The following is a 13,759-nucleotide window of genomic DNA, read 5'->3' as shown; positions in this document are numbered from 1 at the left end:
GGTATGTAAAATTTTAAGTCGCATCTTTGGCGCTCATCCGTGATTTATAAACGAAGCTGTTCAATCCCTCCCCCCAAGCATTGCTCAAACCGCCCTCGAGCAGGGCTCAAACTCTGATCGACTGGTTAAAATTCTATAAGTTGAAGAAAATGCAACAAGATTCTTTAGCATGTCCGAAACTTGGCTATTTTCAAACTTTCCTAATATATTCGGGCTGCAGATGCGTGCATATTCGGTTCATACCAAGTGCATATACGTACAAACTTATAAATTCGCATTTTTGTTCATCTGATTCTCAACTCAAAACTGGAAGGGGAATTCTCAAAAACAAAAACTAGCGGTAAAATTCAGCCGTTAGCATGAATTTTGAAGAAACAAAACATTCAAATCAAATCAAAGAATGAGTAATACAATCTCTATATCTATAAACAAACAATTTGATCAACTTCTGCAGGAAGATCAATCTAGCAAATCAGAACTTGGCATTCATCCCTTGTGACGCTGCATATGATCCACTATTCGAAAAATGATGGTATGCAGCAGCAGCACCCTCTGCTTCCCTATCAACATTTCCGTCATCAAAATTAAGCGCGTAACTCTGTGGATCATACTGAAACTGCACCCTTCTTTTCTTGTATATCGTACTAAAAGATCGGATGAAGTTCTTCCACTTTGGTCCTGCCAAAACCTCCGAAATTTCTTGCGCTTTCTTAACCTTCTCCGCCAACCAACTCTCTTTCGCTTGTTCTCCTTCTTGTTGTTGCAGCAGATATCTCCGTGCTCCAATCCTTCTTCCACACAGTACCCATAAACAACCGCATGAAAAAGATGGATCTATTTCTTCATCGTAGTACTCATCGTTCACTTCCAATGGCGATGGAAATTCGTGAACCGAGGGCATTTTTTCACGTGGGTTTGCCATGAGGATTCAGAACTTGATATCAAAATATGTGATTTGACGCAAAAGGGTGATCAAAGTATATATAGTATGAATAATGCAATCAATAATTAATAATTATGTAATTAGTGCTAGCTAATTAATAGCTAATAGCTAAAGTGAGTTATGTGTTAGGAAACTGCGTGTGCCGGCCCTTGCCATTTGCAGGTGTGACTTGTAGTCTTGTAATTTGTATGGCAACCGTTAATTCACAGTTAGAACAAACCAAACTGCTGTTTTGTCTGTTTTTTGTGATTGGGTCCTCAAGTTCGTTAAATGTTTGGATTAATTAATATTTGAGAGTTATTTCTCGTATATGTACTAAGTAGTAAACTTCAAATAAGAAAGATTGACTTTTTACATGTAAGAAGTTAAACAGTATTCTAACTTATATAAGTCTGAAATTTTATGACTAATTTTTGCTAGAGGACCTTATTATTCTAATATTTTAGCCACCTTCTCGGCTATGATTTTAGGGTTTTTAATTTGAATTTAATTCATTTTTTGTCATATTTTTACTCGTTTTCTTTTCATTGCTCGTTTGGTTTCTTCGTGCTTCCCACTACATTTCTTGGGCAAACTTGAAGCCATGAAATTGAACCTAAAAACAAAAAACAACCAAATAAAAAATAAAACCCACAATTTCAATCACGTCCGGAGATTCTCTCCTAAAATTATTTAATTAAATATTAAGGAAAAATACAATACGAATTGCTGGCCTCATCATCCCAGATTACAATTTGAAGTAAAATGGGCTTTGTGTCGTATTATTTCCTTCATTTGCGTCTCTACTTCTTTCTACTTCTTTCTTGGTCAAAGCTGGTCAACGTACATTTGCTCTAATGGGCCGGCCCAATAAGCAACCGCCACGGTACCCCCGGCCCCCTCATTTCTATCGACTCTGACCAAAAAATGCCAACCGTTGCTCGTCGTACGGAACCTCGAATTCAACTGAAAAATATTATCGTCCATTTCAGTTGCAGAACCCTAGCAGATGACGACGACCCACTTGCAATTTATCAAAACACACTTAGTCTTTAACTAAACGCAGCAATCTCCGGACCCAAGGCCGGACACTTGGCAGGCGGAGGCGTCGTCGCCGTCAAGCTCTGCTTCGGCTGCGCCAGCAAACCCCCGAACCTCCTGAGGGATATCATCTCATCGGCTCGGTTCACGTCGTCCTCGAAATTCCTGGCGTAGCTCGACGGCTCGTAGCTGAAGTCGACCGAAGACGACGAGTGCCGGCTCCTCCCCCGCCTCCTCGGAGCCACTCCGCCGTTCGCCCGGCTCTTCGCATTGTTCTCGTTAGCCGCCGCAGCAGCTGCCAACTCCTCCTCGCTCTCCAAAATGTTGTCGAGCGCATTGCGGTTTATCTTCCTCTCGTGCGGCGTCGTCGGGATTGAGGAAGCCGAGAGCCGAGCCGAGAATCCGTTGAGGAGCTGGTCGTCGGCCTTGCAGGTGTCATCCTCGAAGTTGAGGGCGTAGCTGGAGGGGTCGTAGCTAAAGTCGGCGGAGACGTTGCGGCGGCGCACTCTTCCGGACCTAACTCCGCCACCGATCTTTGATATGAGGTGCATGCAGCGGCCTTTGAACTCCGGCAGAGGCGACCTCGGCGGCGGCGTCCGGGCCCTCCGGTTGTTGCAGTTGTGGTAGTAGTCTGCGTCGTTGTCGAGAACGTCGAACGGGTGTGTGCTCATGCCGGAGAAGCAGCCCGAGAGGCAGATTGATCGGAGGTGGCGCTTCTGGTGGAGAGGCGACGTCGGTGAATGAGACCGGAATTCCTCGTTCAACATTGATTGGATTGGAGATTGGAGTTCGGAGTTTTCTTTTTTCTTTTTATTTTCTCGGGAAACAAACAGGGCTCTAAAATTTTTGTGGTTGATGGAGAGAAGAGGTGGCGGGGGAAGGCGTATTTATGGGTTGAGGGGGAGTGAGTGGTGGGGGATGAGGAAGCGACGTTTGCGGCGTAAGCAGTAGCTGGAACACCCGAAGAAGCCGTGGGTCGTGCGTGGTACCGGTTTTTACTTTTTTTTATTTTTTTATTTTTTATTCCTAATATTATTTAAACTTAATGAATTAAATTTGAATTATTTTTGGATATTTTGGTGTGAAAGCCGCGTCGTGTACAATTCGTGGACTCAGAGAGTTTGATTGTGTTTATTATGCACGTGCCATTTTTACCCCTTTTTTTTCGGTAAACTGCTATTTTTGCATTTTTTGTGACCCTAATAATTAGTCTCTAATCATAGTTTCCTTACCAAAATAAACATTAATTTGATTTACATGTCATATGTTACAAATCATAATTCTAAATCGTGTTTACTTGATCGAGTTGTACCATGGTCAATTGTGTACGCGTGCACATGCAATTAACTGTAGTATTTTTTTTTGTGATTATGATCATTTTTAAATGAAAATTACTTATTGCCTTCATGATTATAATACGATGTTATCTTTTATACAAACAATTTTGACGATAGAGAAGTTGGATATGAGATATATATCGGGTTGAAGTGAAAATACTTTTTAGCTGATTGATGATGGGCTGATTTGTTTTAGCACTATCCTTAGTGTTAGTGATATGATTAGCATTGATTATGGTTCGAATCTCCATCTGATTAAGCAATATAGGAAGCGAAGAATAAATAATTAAATAATAAAGATATTCCTATGTTTGGATTGACTGATTAGTGCAGTCGGATTAGATATCTTAAATCTGATTTAAATCTTATCTTATCTACTAATCCAAAACCGAATGTGGCCAAAACAAACAGAATAGAGTTTTTGTCGTATTTGATTTTCCGGCTTTCACGTGCATGCACGAGCGAGCATGAAGCTCACTTGAGATCCATAGAAAATTGCCACGTATTGGGACTTGATGTGAGGATATTATCTAGACTACTTATTAAAAAAAAAAAAAAAAAAATGCTATTTTTACTACATATTTATATCATTTTTCTAATAACTTACTTTAATCCGTCCAATGACAAGTGCGAACCATGCGTTCACGATTTTAACCATGGTTGGGAGTTGCTATGCATGTGAGATGATTGTTTCATTTACGCGCGGTTCACCTTGCTAATATATGTTCCCAATCACATTAATTATGGTTTAGAGGAGTTTAAATTTTAAAATTTGGATTGTATAAAAAAATGTTCATTACCACTAAAGGGTTGTGAGTCAAGAAGCACCCTTTAAAAAAAAAAAAAAAAAAAAACCTTGACTTCCATAGTTTTCAACGTGGAGGAGAAAGTAAAAATAAAACCTATATAAGCACCTATTATTGGATTGAAATCGAACGGTTAGTGACATTAATTTCTTGGTCCCTAAACAGTAGTGTATATACTTGATTGGAAGTGGTGAACCCCTTCTCCAAAATTAGAAAGGTTGAGTACAAGAGTCCAAAGCTTAAACTGTATATAGTAATCGTACGTACATTTAAATTCAATCTAATGAGTTTGAACACATATTTATATACAATCGGTGATTGTAAAGTGATCAAATCGAATGTCTTGGTGTTTAGAGGGTTTTTTTTTGGGCCTAATGTGTTTGCTCTCGATGCTAATACTTGAGGGTTATGCCGGCCCAAACGGGAAATTTAAGGCTCTTCTTTAGGGCCCAATGAGTCAAAGACGGTCGTTCAGGTCCCATCAAAACACGAGACGGAAACTCAGTCTGCAGAAAATCCCGGAACCCTCCTGAAGTTCAAAAAACCCTCCAAAAATCTCCAGTGTTTTTTTTTTTTTCACTTCCTCTTTCGTCCTTCATCAACCTCTCAGCTCTCAGTCTCTCATGGTAAGTAATCCAATCCCCAATCTCTCTCTCTCTCTCTCAAATTTCTTCATGCCTCTCTCTGTATTCCAGGAATCGCAGCAAGATAGACAGTCTCCGGCGGCGGCGCTCGAAGACTGCTTGAAGCTATTGAAGGGCGAGAGAGACGAGCAGCGCCTCGCCGGCCTTCTCCTCGTCACCAAATTCTGCAAAGGCGACGACCTCTCCTCCCTCCAGTCCATTTACAATGCCGTCGGCGTCGGCTTTCTCGACCGACTCCTCAGGACTGGTAAGTTCTACAAACTCTTTCATTTTTTTTCCTTTATTTGTTGAATTTTCACTTTCTGTCAATTTTTTGGAAACTGAAAGTTAATTCGAAGTTAGTTTCGAGCTTGCATGAGTGAAATTTAAGTAAATCCGAATTTTGATATTGCTTTGGTTAGGGATGGGAAAGGGAAGCATTAGCAGTAGCGGAAGTGAAAATCGGGATGCGTATTTGCAGCTATCGGTTACTGTTCTTGCTGCATTCTGTCGTGTTCCGGAAATTGCTGCTTCAAACGACATGGTTTCGAAGATTCCATTGGTACTGGAAGTTTTATCCAACAGGTAGGGTTCTTGTCCAATTGAATTTCTTTTCTTGATGCTAGAATTGTGTTTTAAGTAACACATTGATTGCCGAATGACCTGATCATTTTATTCGGTGAGAATACAGACCAGGATCGGCTGTTCTTGATGAATGCTATGAATTTTTGTATTTGGTGTCAACGGCTTCTGAAGACGGAATCATGACGATGTACTCATCTGCTGGCATGAAAATGCTGGCTTCTCATATGTCCGTTTTGCCAGACGGTAATTGTTCTTGTCTTCTACTGAGCTTTTTAAAGACCCTAAAGGATCTTGTTAACGATCCGTCATTGCTTGTTTAAATTTTGTTGCTTTCTAGGCAACTGTAAAGTTTGGAATCATTTGTGATCGTTATTCACTGTAATGTATCTTTTTGTTTCTTTTGATAAGAAAGCACTTTTTCTCGGCGACTTACGGGATTAGTTCATCCGTCTCAAATTACAAATGATTGATGAGATGAAATTTATGTACAGGTTCTCATCAAATGGAGCTTGCTATGAAACTCGTGCAATTGATACTAAATAAACTGTCTCTTGACATCATTAGCAATGACTATCTTCAGGAACTCGCAGTGATTGTAAGTTGAATTTCTAGATATCTTTTACTTCACGAATTCTTCAAATATTATACTATCCTTTGTTTCACTTTAGCTTCGAAAATTTACTTTTGCAGTTATGCTGGAAGTAAATTTTCTGAATTGAAATTGATAATCTTCTTTGAAATTGGTATATGAATTTGAGTTATTTCTGCTTTAATACAGGTGGCTGCAATAGCGAGGCAATTTGCTGTCTTGCATAGTGCTGTGAAATTTGATGCGCTCCACCTACTGTCTGCCATCCTCTCATCGCAGTATGCGGTATGAAATCATTGTTTATTTCTCTTTTCTAGAAATAAAAAAAGGATTATTTGACTTAGCTAATTTAAATGATGAATGGTTTCTTATCAATTTTGATTGTTTGACAAAATAAGGCTCCTTTTAGGTATAATTAAATTACCGGAGGCAAACCCTCCAGTTCTCTGTTGATATCGGTGACTTTTAGACTAATTATGTATCTTCCTGGTATTTTCAGGCACCACTTTGTGATTCTCTTCGTGTATTACCAGAAAAAGATTTGCCAAATTACATACGCGATGGTATTGCAGCCATTCTACAAAACCGTGTTGGTATGTTGAACTAATTATTTAATTCATTTTTGTTTTAGTCTTTTAGATGAAAATGGTGAAGTATGTATACGTTGTCATGTAGAGAAGTTATCGTAGTCTCTGATATTTTAGCATTTTCATTATTTTTCTTTTAAGTTTTGTTACTTTCTGTAAGTTCCTTGTTAATTATATTTTTTAAATGAAAAGTGGAGGTTATTAATGTTATTTTCTTGTCATTTAATTGCAGCGCCTACCGAAAAGCTTCAGGCACTTATTTTGGCTGATTCTATGATGATGATATACGGGGAACGATGGTTGATAGGTCAGATCAGCTTAAGTGAGTTGAAAAAGCCTATTCCAGCTGACAGGTCTGCTATGCCTGTATATGATACATGTCTGCATTTCCGAGTGCGTGTATGTGTGTTGATTTTATATAATGGGCAGGTCTGATAGTCCATGTTTGTGTCTTAATTTTTCAGGTGCCTAGTGCTAGTACTGGAGCAATCAAGGGTTGAAGTTGCGGTTCTTCTTAATGAGCTTGCCCAGTTGAAAGATGAAGCATCCAAGAAATCTACGGCCCCTGCTGAGACAATTTGTTTAAAGAAACGGAATGTGGCTATTGCCTTTTCCTTACTTGAAAAGATAATTAGCTTAATATCAAATGCCAGTGAGAATGAAGGTAAGCCATTTTTGCCAGATTTGCAGGTTTGGGAGTTCCATAATTTTTGTGGAGAAGCATGATGGGGTAATGTGTGTGAAACATTAATTTAAATTTCCTCCCTATTTTATATTTAGTATTTTTTTTCTTTCAGTTTCCTGACTTATTTTTTGTGTTGACTTGCAAAAGAGCTGTTTGGTACAAATATACGCTTATCTCTTAACTTCAGTAAAATGTTAATCATCTCTCTGCAATTGTAGGGGATCCTATTGATGAGAATACTTGCATGACGGTGATTAAGGGCCTTAACGAGACAATTGGCGTAGTTTTAGAGTATTTACAAGATGCAAGGGTAAGCATAGTCATTTCATATAATTAGAGTTAATATTACTTTCATTATTTAATCACGTTATGATCCACAGGAACATGGACAAAGGAAGGGAGATGATCTTCTTGCTTCAGTGCGGCTAATTGGGAGGTATTATTGCATTTGTCTAGTTAACATGTTGGTGAAATTCATGGAGACATAGGAGCCACTGTTTTTAATTGTTGATATGCGTGTTTCAGCTATCTTGCAGAAACACCCCTTGCATGCAAAGAGAATGTTAGAGAACTTTTAGAGTATATGCTTTCTGTTGAAGGTGAAGATGAACAAGGGTATATTATCTCGGAATAATTATAGTCTAATACACAGACAAACTTTAGGGGTTTATAAGCTTTGAAAATGATCTTTTATTTGTAATATGTCCAAATGACAGCCCCTTCTACTCTTTATGCTTTTTGCTTCCAATGCTCTGCCAAATGACAATGGAGATTGAAGGATGTAAAGCTTTGGTTTCCTGTGGTGGCCATAACGCTGTAAGTCTGGATTTTTTAATCCTCTTTTATAAAGTACTTGCTCTATACATTTTTCCAAATTTGTTTTTTTGTTTTTTTGTTTTGTTTTATGTAATGGCCTCGTGATGTAGTCTCAAGTTGAAGTCTACAATAGGAATTTAGCAAGCATGTTGAATCGATTTGCAGGTTGTTGATTGCCTTGTAAAATTGATTGGGCCACATGGCTATATGGTTGAAGATAATGATCGCATTCTTTTGGCTTGTGACACAATCTTGAATCTTCTTTTAAAGGTAGTGTAATCATCATTATATACCAAGAATATTATTTATTTTATGCAATCTATGATCTTCTGTTTCTTTTTCATATATAGAAAGAGCAATTGCAAATCCCACTGGATGATTCAGTGCTTGTTAATCTATTGAAAGCACTGGCATACTGGACAGGTACCCTTTTATCAACTTTCTTTACCATTAATACGTGCATTGAAACTGCTCATTGTTATGAAACCACATTTCCTTTCGTTTTTATAATGCAGCAGTGGTATTATTTAGGAAAACTGATAGTATTGGTTTTGATTTTGGTGTTGCATTAGAATCATAACGAAGGGCATCCAGTTCATTTTTCGAAAGCGGTAACATTTTGGAGACTATTCCATTTGGAGAGTACCCCATTTACTCTTTACTGTTAAAACTGAGATTTTGTTTCGTGATTTTAGGAGCAAAAAGACTTATTAACTCTAGAAAAACCGAACCAAAGAACTTTTGGAGACAGATTTGTATTTGAATCAGAAAGCCTCTGATCTCAAGTATCTTTCTTTTATGCCAAAGTGTAATAGTTTTCTCTTTCATGTTATGTCGTTCTGTTTTTGTAGTCTGATTCGATTTTTATCTTTGCGTTTCCAATTGTGATATAACTTGCAATTTTAAGGGGTTTTATTTATTTGCTTCAAATAGTGCATAATATGATGTGGGCCCATCACGTTGTTTCAAACTTGATACTACTTGACAGAGCTTAGAGCTGTATTATCAGCATTCATTTTCGTTCTGTGCATGCTCTAACCTCCTATCTTTTCATCCTTCGTTCATGCAAAAGAGATTGGGCATCTTAATAATTCTTGTACACCTGATTTCAGAGGGTAAGGATGACCCATCAACTATTATGATGGCTTCAAGCATTTGCTCGCTGCTCTTTGATTTGACATCCGAGAAGGCTCTTCTTAAGCATCCTAACTTTGATGACAGCACTCTAGATATTTTATCTCGTCTCATCGCTAGAAGTATGGCTTCATGGGGACAGGTATACTGCATGATAGGAAATTGATTTATTTTTCTTTTTAATTTTAAAAAGTTGTAGCTTATAAGGTGCCCGTTATCAAATTCATTGTAGGGTATGTCTGATGCTGCTAAAGAAGAAGCGGATCTTCTTGAGATTGTCACGTCAGGTTTGTTTCTTCGGAATTTGGTCCCAAATTACTCAACTATTCTTGCGGTTGAAAATGTGTATAATTCTCAGAAGCCTTGCATTAGTGTTCATAGGATTTTGAATCGTCAAAATGTTGCAGGATATTCTCAATGGGCGAATCGGTTCTCTCGTGTGAGGAAAGCCGTTGAGAAAGAGCCAGCTGGTCCTGCAGCCCAACAATGGACTTTTATTTACTAATATGGTTGGTTACGGCTTACAACAATGAGGCGTTGGATTCTGTCGGATGGATGATGAAATTGTGGGAGGAAATTATCCTTGTGTTCTGTTTCAACTTTAAATCGAATGCGCCCAGCCGAATGACAACGCCTCATGCTTATCAGCTTCCTCTCTCCCATCACCAACGAGTTTTATGTATCGAATAGTTCTGTATTTTTTTCGAGTTACAGTTTTTCTGTATATATATTTGAATATAAGTAGTTCAAGGAAAAATACGTTTTTACACAATGCGAGTGCGAGTTGTGTTGTATCTCTTTATAATTTATGTATCTACTTTCAGACATATATTAGAACGCGCCGATATATACAAATGAACGCTAGTCCCACATCGACTGTGACCATTAATATCGACGGCTTTATATAGAAATGCTTCCCAACGAGGTTTGTCCCTTCGGGGACATCCGATAAAATTGGAACGATACAGAGAAGATTAGCATGGCCCCTGCGCAAGGATGACACGCATAAATCGAGAAATGGTTCAAATTTTTTTGTTATTTTTGGGCTTTCGTCGAGGTTTGTTTTCACCCGACAACAATTCAATCACAAAGCTCCTTCATCAATGACCTTTTTGTATAATTTTCTTGTTTGCGTTAAGGTGTTCAAAAGGCTTTCGTCGAGGTTTGTTTTCACCCGACAACAATTCAATCACAAAGCTCCTTCATCAATGACCTTTTTGTATAATTTTCTTGTTTGCGTTAAGGTGTCTTTTGAACGACAACTCAATCACAAAACTCTTTCATCAGCGATCTCTCTTGTTTATGTAGCATCTTACAATGAAAATTGTTTCCAACACCAATATAGTCTTGTTGCACTCTTGCAACTTTTATGTAGCATTTTTATTAAGTAGAAGAATAGCTTATTGGAGTGTAAGTTGATTAAGATCATAATTAACCTTTCCAAGTTTATTTAATTAACCTAACAACTAACTATTTAATCAAGTAACTTCATCGTTTGTTAAAAATTAAAAAAACACACCAACCAGCCCAACATAATTAAGGCCCAGGCCCAAGAAAGTTGGGCAAAATCTAAACGAAACGGAGCACCTCCAGCCACCACCTTCACCTGCTACTGAGATGAACACACAGACGACGACTTTCTCCAGGCGCCATTTTTAGAGAGAAAAAGCTAGAGAGGGAGGAAAAATGGGTTGTGGAAATTTCTTCTTCACCATACTGGTGACCTTCTCCGTAGCTCTAATCACGTATAACATCATAATCTCAGCCAATTCGCCACTCCAGCAGGACCTTCCAGGTCCTTCGAGATCATCATTGTCGATTGGTGTGGACCCCATCATCCAGATGCCATTTCACAGATCGCGAGGAAAATCGGGGAGATCCAAGCGACTGTTCCATACGGCGGTGACGGCCTCCGACTCCGTCTACAACACGTGGCAGTGCAGGATCATGTATTACTGGTTCAAGAAGTTTCAGAACGAACCCGGTTCGGAGATGGGCGGGTTCACTAGGATCTTGCATAATGGGAAGCCGGACAAGTACATGGATGAAATCCCAACTTTTATTGCCCAGCCTTTGCCTGCTGGAATGGATCGGGTTGGTGGGCTTTTCTCTTAATTTGTATTTATTTTATGAATTTTGATTAATCTGTTTATGTTTATCTGCTTTTTTTGGAAGTTGGTAACTGAATTTAGCATAATTTTGGACTTTTTCGTATGTGTGGGAGATGGGATTTTATTATTTTTGTCTAGAATTTTGGGTTGCTGAGTAATGTTGCACATGGAGAAGTTAGATTTTGATTGCTTTTTTGGGGACATTGCTAATATAGTGATGAACAATTTACTTTGATGATTAAATTATGCAATCTAGACTTGTGAATTACGGAACCCTGAAGGAATTTAAACTTCTTTCGGGCTAGCTTGTTTACAAAAGAAGCGGGTGAAGTTTTGTGGTGATGAAGTATTAATCTCCGTAACTGTTATTTTGGTAGAAATTACTTTGTAGTAGTTTCTTAGCTTCCATTTCTGCAATCACAGGGTTATATAGTTCTCAACAGACCATGGGCATTTGTGCAATGGCTTCAGCAAGCAGACATCAAAGAAGAGTACGAGCGATGCTTTACTTCCTAGTTTCAGTACTTAGTAAGTTGATCATCTTTGGTGTTTCTGTTAGGGTTGACTTATCTATATTGTATGGTTACCGTGTATGCAGTTATATACTGATGTCGGAGCCCGATCATGTGATTGTCAAGCCCATACCAAACTTGTCCACTGACGGGCTTGGAGTCGCGTTTCCTTTCTTCTACATTGAACCGAAAAGGTACGAGTCAGTGCTCCGGAAATACTTCCCTGAGAACAAGGGACCAATAACTAACATTGATCCAATTGGAAATTCTCCCGTCATTGTTGGGAAGGTATTTATACTTGTCATCTGCCAGTTATAGCAACAGTTATCTTTAGGTTTATGGTGTTTTGACATTTTTCAAATCTATCATTTTCAGGAATCTCTTAAGAAGATTGCTCCGACGTGGATGAATGTTTCTTTGGCAATGAAGAAGGACCCTGAAGCAGACAAAGCTTTTGGATGGGTGCTTGAAATGTGAGCTCTCACTAGTTAACTTAGTTCTTTGATGACGATACACAAGTTTCCAACTACCTTAGCTATCAAAACACTTGTTGACCTTTTACGTTCATTTTGCATCATGATATAGGTATGCTTATGCTGTTGCATCCGCTCACCATGGTGTTGGTAATATCTTGTACAAGGATTTCATGCTTCAGGTTTAGAACCCGTTTTCTTTCCTTGTAATGTTTAAGTTTTTTCATGATCGCAAGTTAATTTATCCATTCGTTACTGTCTACAAGATCAATTGGTTGGTTCACAAAATTTCAATTTTTTTTATTTTTATATTCTAATGCTCAACTTACCAGCATTACTATTTTTCTGATGTATATCAGCCTCCATGGGATAAAGAAATTGGCAAGAAGTTCATAATTCATTTCACTTATGGATGCGACTATAATATGAAGGTACGATGTTTGATAAGCTCTTGTATACTTTCATGTGCAGTATCTATCGAGAGTGAGGATATTTTTATTTCTGACGGTTTGATTTACTGCCCAATACATGTCTTCGGTTTTCAAGAAATAAGAACTTTCAGCTCTTTAATATCCGGTTTTGATTTTCTGATATCAGGGTGAACTAACATATGGGAAAATTGGAGAATGGAGATTTGACAAACGATCTTATGGTACTGTTGCACCGCCTAGAAACCTCCCTATGCCTCCACATGGTGTTCCAGAAAGCGTGGTATGTATCATCACCTAGTAGTACAGTAGTACTGTAGTAGTAGTGCTCCTGCGTAATTGGTTACGCTAGCGAAAAACATGCAGTTGACCCTGCTTATTCTATCTTGTCCGAAATTTAAACGTGCAGGTGACGCTGGTGAAAATGGTGAATGAAGCGACAGCAAACATTCCGAATTGGGGGGAATAGGTAAAAGAGCCTGGTTGGAGCTGATGTAGACACTGAGCCTGTACAGATAAAGCTGTGCTGCCTTTTGGTACACAGATGCCACTTGCGGAAAAGTTTGCGAGAACTTTCATGTCTCGCTAATCAGCTTGGGTTGCACACTCGGCGTCACACTCGAGTTCCGTTGCTCGTATGACCTAATTATGAGAATTTAACCGCAAACATGAATACATCTTGTGAATCATAAAGTTAATTATATAGGTAAGGATGTGTTATCCACACACTCATTTTTACTTCTCACACGCTTTTTTAATTTTCAGATGTCGGATTCATGATCGAAAATGATGACATTTGTTTTCTCCTTGCTACGCTATGAAGTTAGCTTTTGATAACAAATGTTAGGATTTTCCCTTTGATTAGAATTGCGGACGCCTTAACTGAGTTTTCGGACACGGGGAAAAGTACAGTTCGAAAACCATTAGTATTCTACTCGGATTGAGATTCATTCTGGATTTCTTTGTCCGGAGCCACGGATTGAGAGATGGAACGGTACGGATCTCTCTCTCTCTCTCTGTTGAACGGTGGAGATCCAGAATGAATCTCATTCTGACTTATTCAGTAGACGAGGAAACAGAAGTGGACCTGACATGTTCATGTGAAACACG

At 38.6% G+C, this 13,759-nt stretch overlaps 4 protein-coding genes and 1 non-coding gene across 5 annotated transcripts; 3 read left to right on the top strand and 2 right to left on the bottom strand.

Annotated features, from left to right (window-relative positions):
* Positions 1-190: 190 nt before the first annotated feature.
* LOC137711319 (uncharacterized) lies at positions 191-2,855 on the bottom strand. Its single transcript, XM_068450549.1, has one exon. The coding sequence runs from the start codon at positions 2,728-2,730 to the stop codon at positions 1,975-1,977; it is 756 nt and encodes a 251-aa protein (XP_068306650.1). The 5' UTR covers positions 2,731-2,855; the 3' UTR covers positions 191-1,974.
* On the bottom strand, positions 473-901 carry LOC137735324 (uncharacterized). The gene has a single exon (XM_068474777.1). It carries the CDS (start codon positions 899-901, stop codon positions 473-475), a length of 429 nt encoding a protein of 142 aa, XP_068330878.1.
* A 1,747-nt stretch (positions 2,856-4,602) lies between the features above and the next one.
* LOC137748956 (uncharacterized) lies at positions 4,603-9,984 on the top strand. The gene is made up of 18 exons (XM_068489145.1): positions 4,603-4,732; positions 4,802-4,997; positions 5,152-5,314; positions 5,421-5,557; positions 5,806-5,909; positions 6,093-6,188; positions 6,403-6,496; positions 6,723-6,843; positions 6,955-7,154; positions 7,394-7,485; positions 7,556-7,611; positions 7,701-7,790; positions 7,892-7,991; positions 8,157-8,261; positions 8,342-8,414; positions 9,104-9,267; positions 9,358-9,412; positions 9,533-9,984. The coding sequence occupies exons 1-18, from the start codon at positions 4,730-4,732 to the stop codon at positions 9,628-9,630; spliced, it is 1,947 nt and encodes a 648-aa protein (XP_068345246.1). The 5' UTR covers positions 4,603-4,729; the 3' UTR covers positions 9,631-9,984.
* Positions 9,985-10,054: 70 nt separating this feature from the next.
* LOC137720525 (U6 spliceosomal RNA) lies at positions 10,055-10,157 on the top strand. The gene has a single exon (XR_011066533.1). It is a non-coding gene; the product is annotated as a U6 spliceosomal RNA (small nuclear RNA).
* A 581-nt stretch (positions 10,158-10,738) lies between these two features.
* Positions 10,739-13,502, top strand: LOC137731565 (hydroxyproline O-arabinosyltransferase 1-like). Its single transcript, XM_068470707.1, has 8 exons — positions 10,739-11,219; positions 11,660-11,727; positions 11,835-12,036; positions 12,124-12,221; positions 12,334-12,403; positions 12,581-12,652; positions 12,819-12,932; positions 13,059-13,502. The coding sequence occupies exons 1-8, from the start codon at positions 10,812-10,814 to the stop codon at positions 13,116-13,118; spliced, it is 1,092 nt and encodes a 363-aa protein (XP_068326808.1). The 5' UTR covers positions 10,739-10,811; the 3' UTR covers positions 13,119-13,502.
* Positions 13,503-13,759: the final 257 nt, after the last annotated feature.

This window comes from Pyrus communis, chromosome 1 (assembly GCF_963583255.1).
Source record: "Pyrus communis chromosome 1, drPyrComm1.1, whole genome shotgun sequence".
NCBI lineage: Eukaryota > Viridiplantae > Streptophyta > Magnoliopsida > Rosales > Rosaceae > Pyrus > Pyrus communis.
Note: the sequence above shows the minus strand (reverse complement) of the source record. Positions and strands in the feature narration are given on the sequence as shown.

What these genes read in the sequence shown, in the direction of transcription:
- LOC137735324 (XM_068474777.1), bottom strand. Translation starts at nt 901, where the DNA reads ATGCCCTCGGTTCACGAATTTCCATCGCCATTGGAAGTGAACGATGAG.
- LOC137711319 (XM_068450549.1), bottom strand. Translation starts at nt 2,730, where the DNA reads ATGTTGAACGAGGAATTCCGGTCTCATTCACCGACGTCGCCTCTCCAC.
- LOC137748956 (XM_068489145.1), top strand. An exon ending in CTGGAAGTTTTATCCAACAG is followed by an intron (nt 5,315 to 5,420) that starts GTAGGGTTCTTG and finishes GTGAGAATACAG; the next exon opens with ACCAGGATCGGCTGTTCTTG. An exon ending in AGTATTTACAAGATGCAAGG is followed by an intron (nt 7,486 to 7,555) that starts GTAAGCATAGTC and finishes TATGATCCACAG; the next exon opens with GAACATGGACAAAGGAAGGG.
- LOC137731565 (XM_068470707.1), top strand. Translation starts at nt 10,812, where the DNA reads ATGGGTTGTGGAAATTTCTTCTTCACCATACTGGTGACCTTCTCCGTA. An exon ending in TGCCTGCTGGAATGGATCGG is followed by an intron (nt 11,220 to 11,659) that starts GTTGGTGGGCTT and finishes CTGCAATCACAG; the next exon opens with GGTTATATAGTTCTCAACAG. An exon ending in ATGGTGTTCCAGAAAGCGTG is followed by an intron (nt 12,933 to 13,058) that starts GTATGTATCATC and finishes TTAAACGTGCAG; the next exon opens with GTGACGCTGGTGAAAATGGT.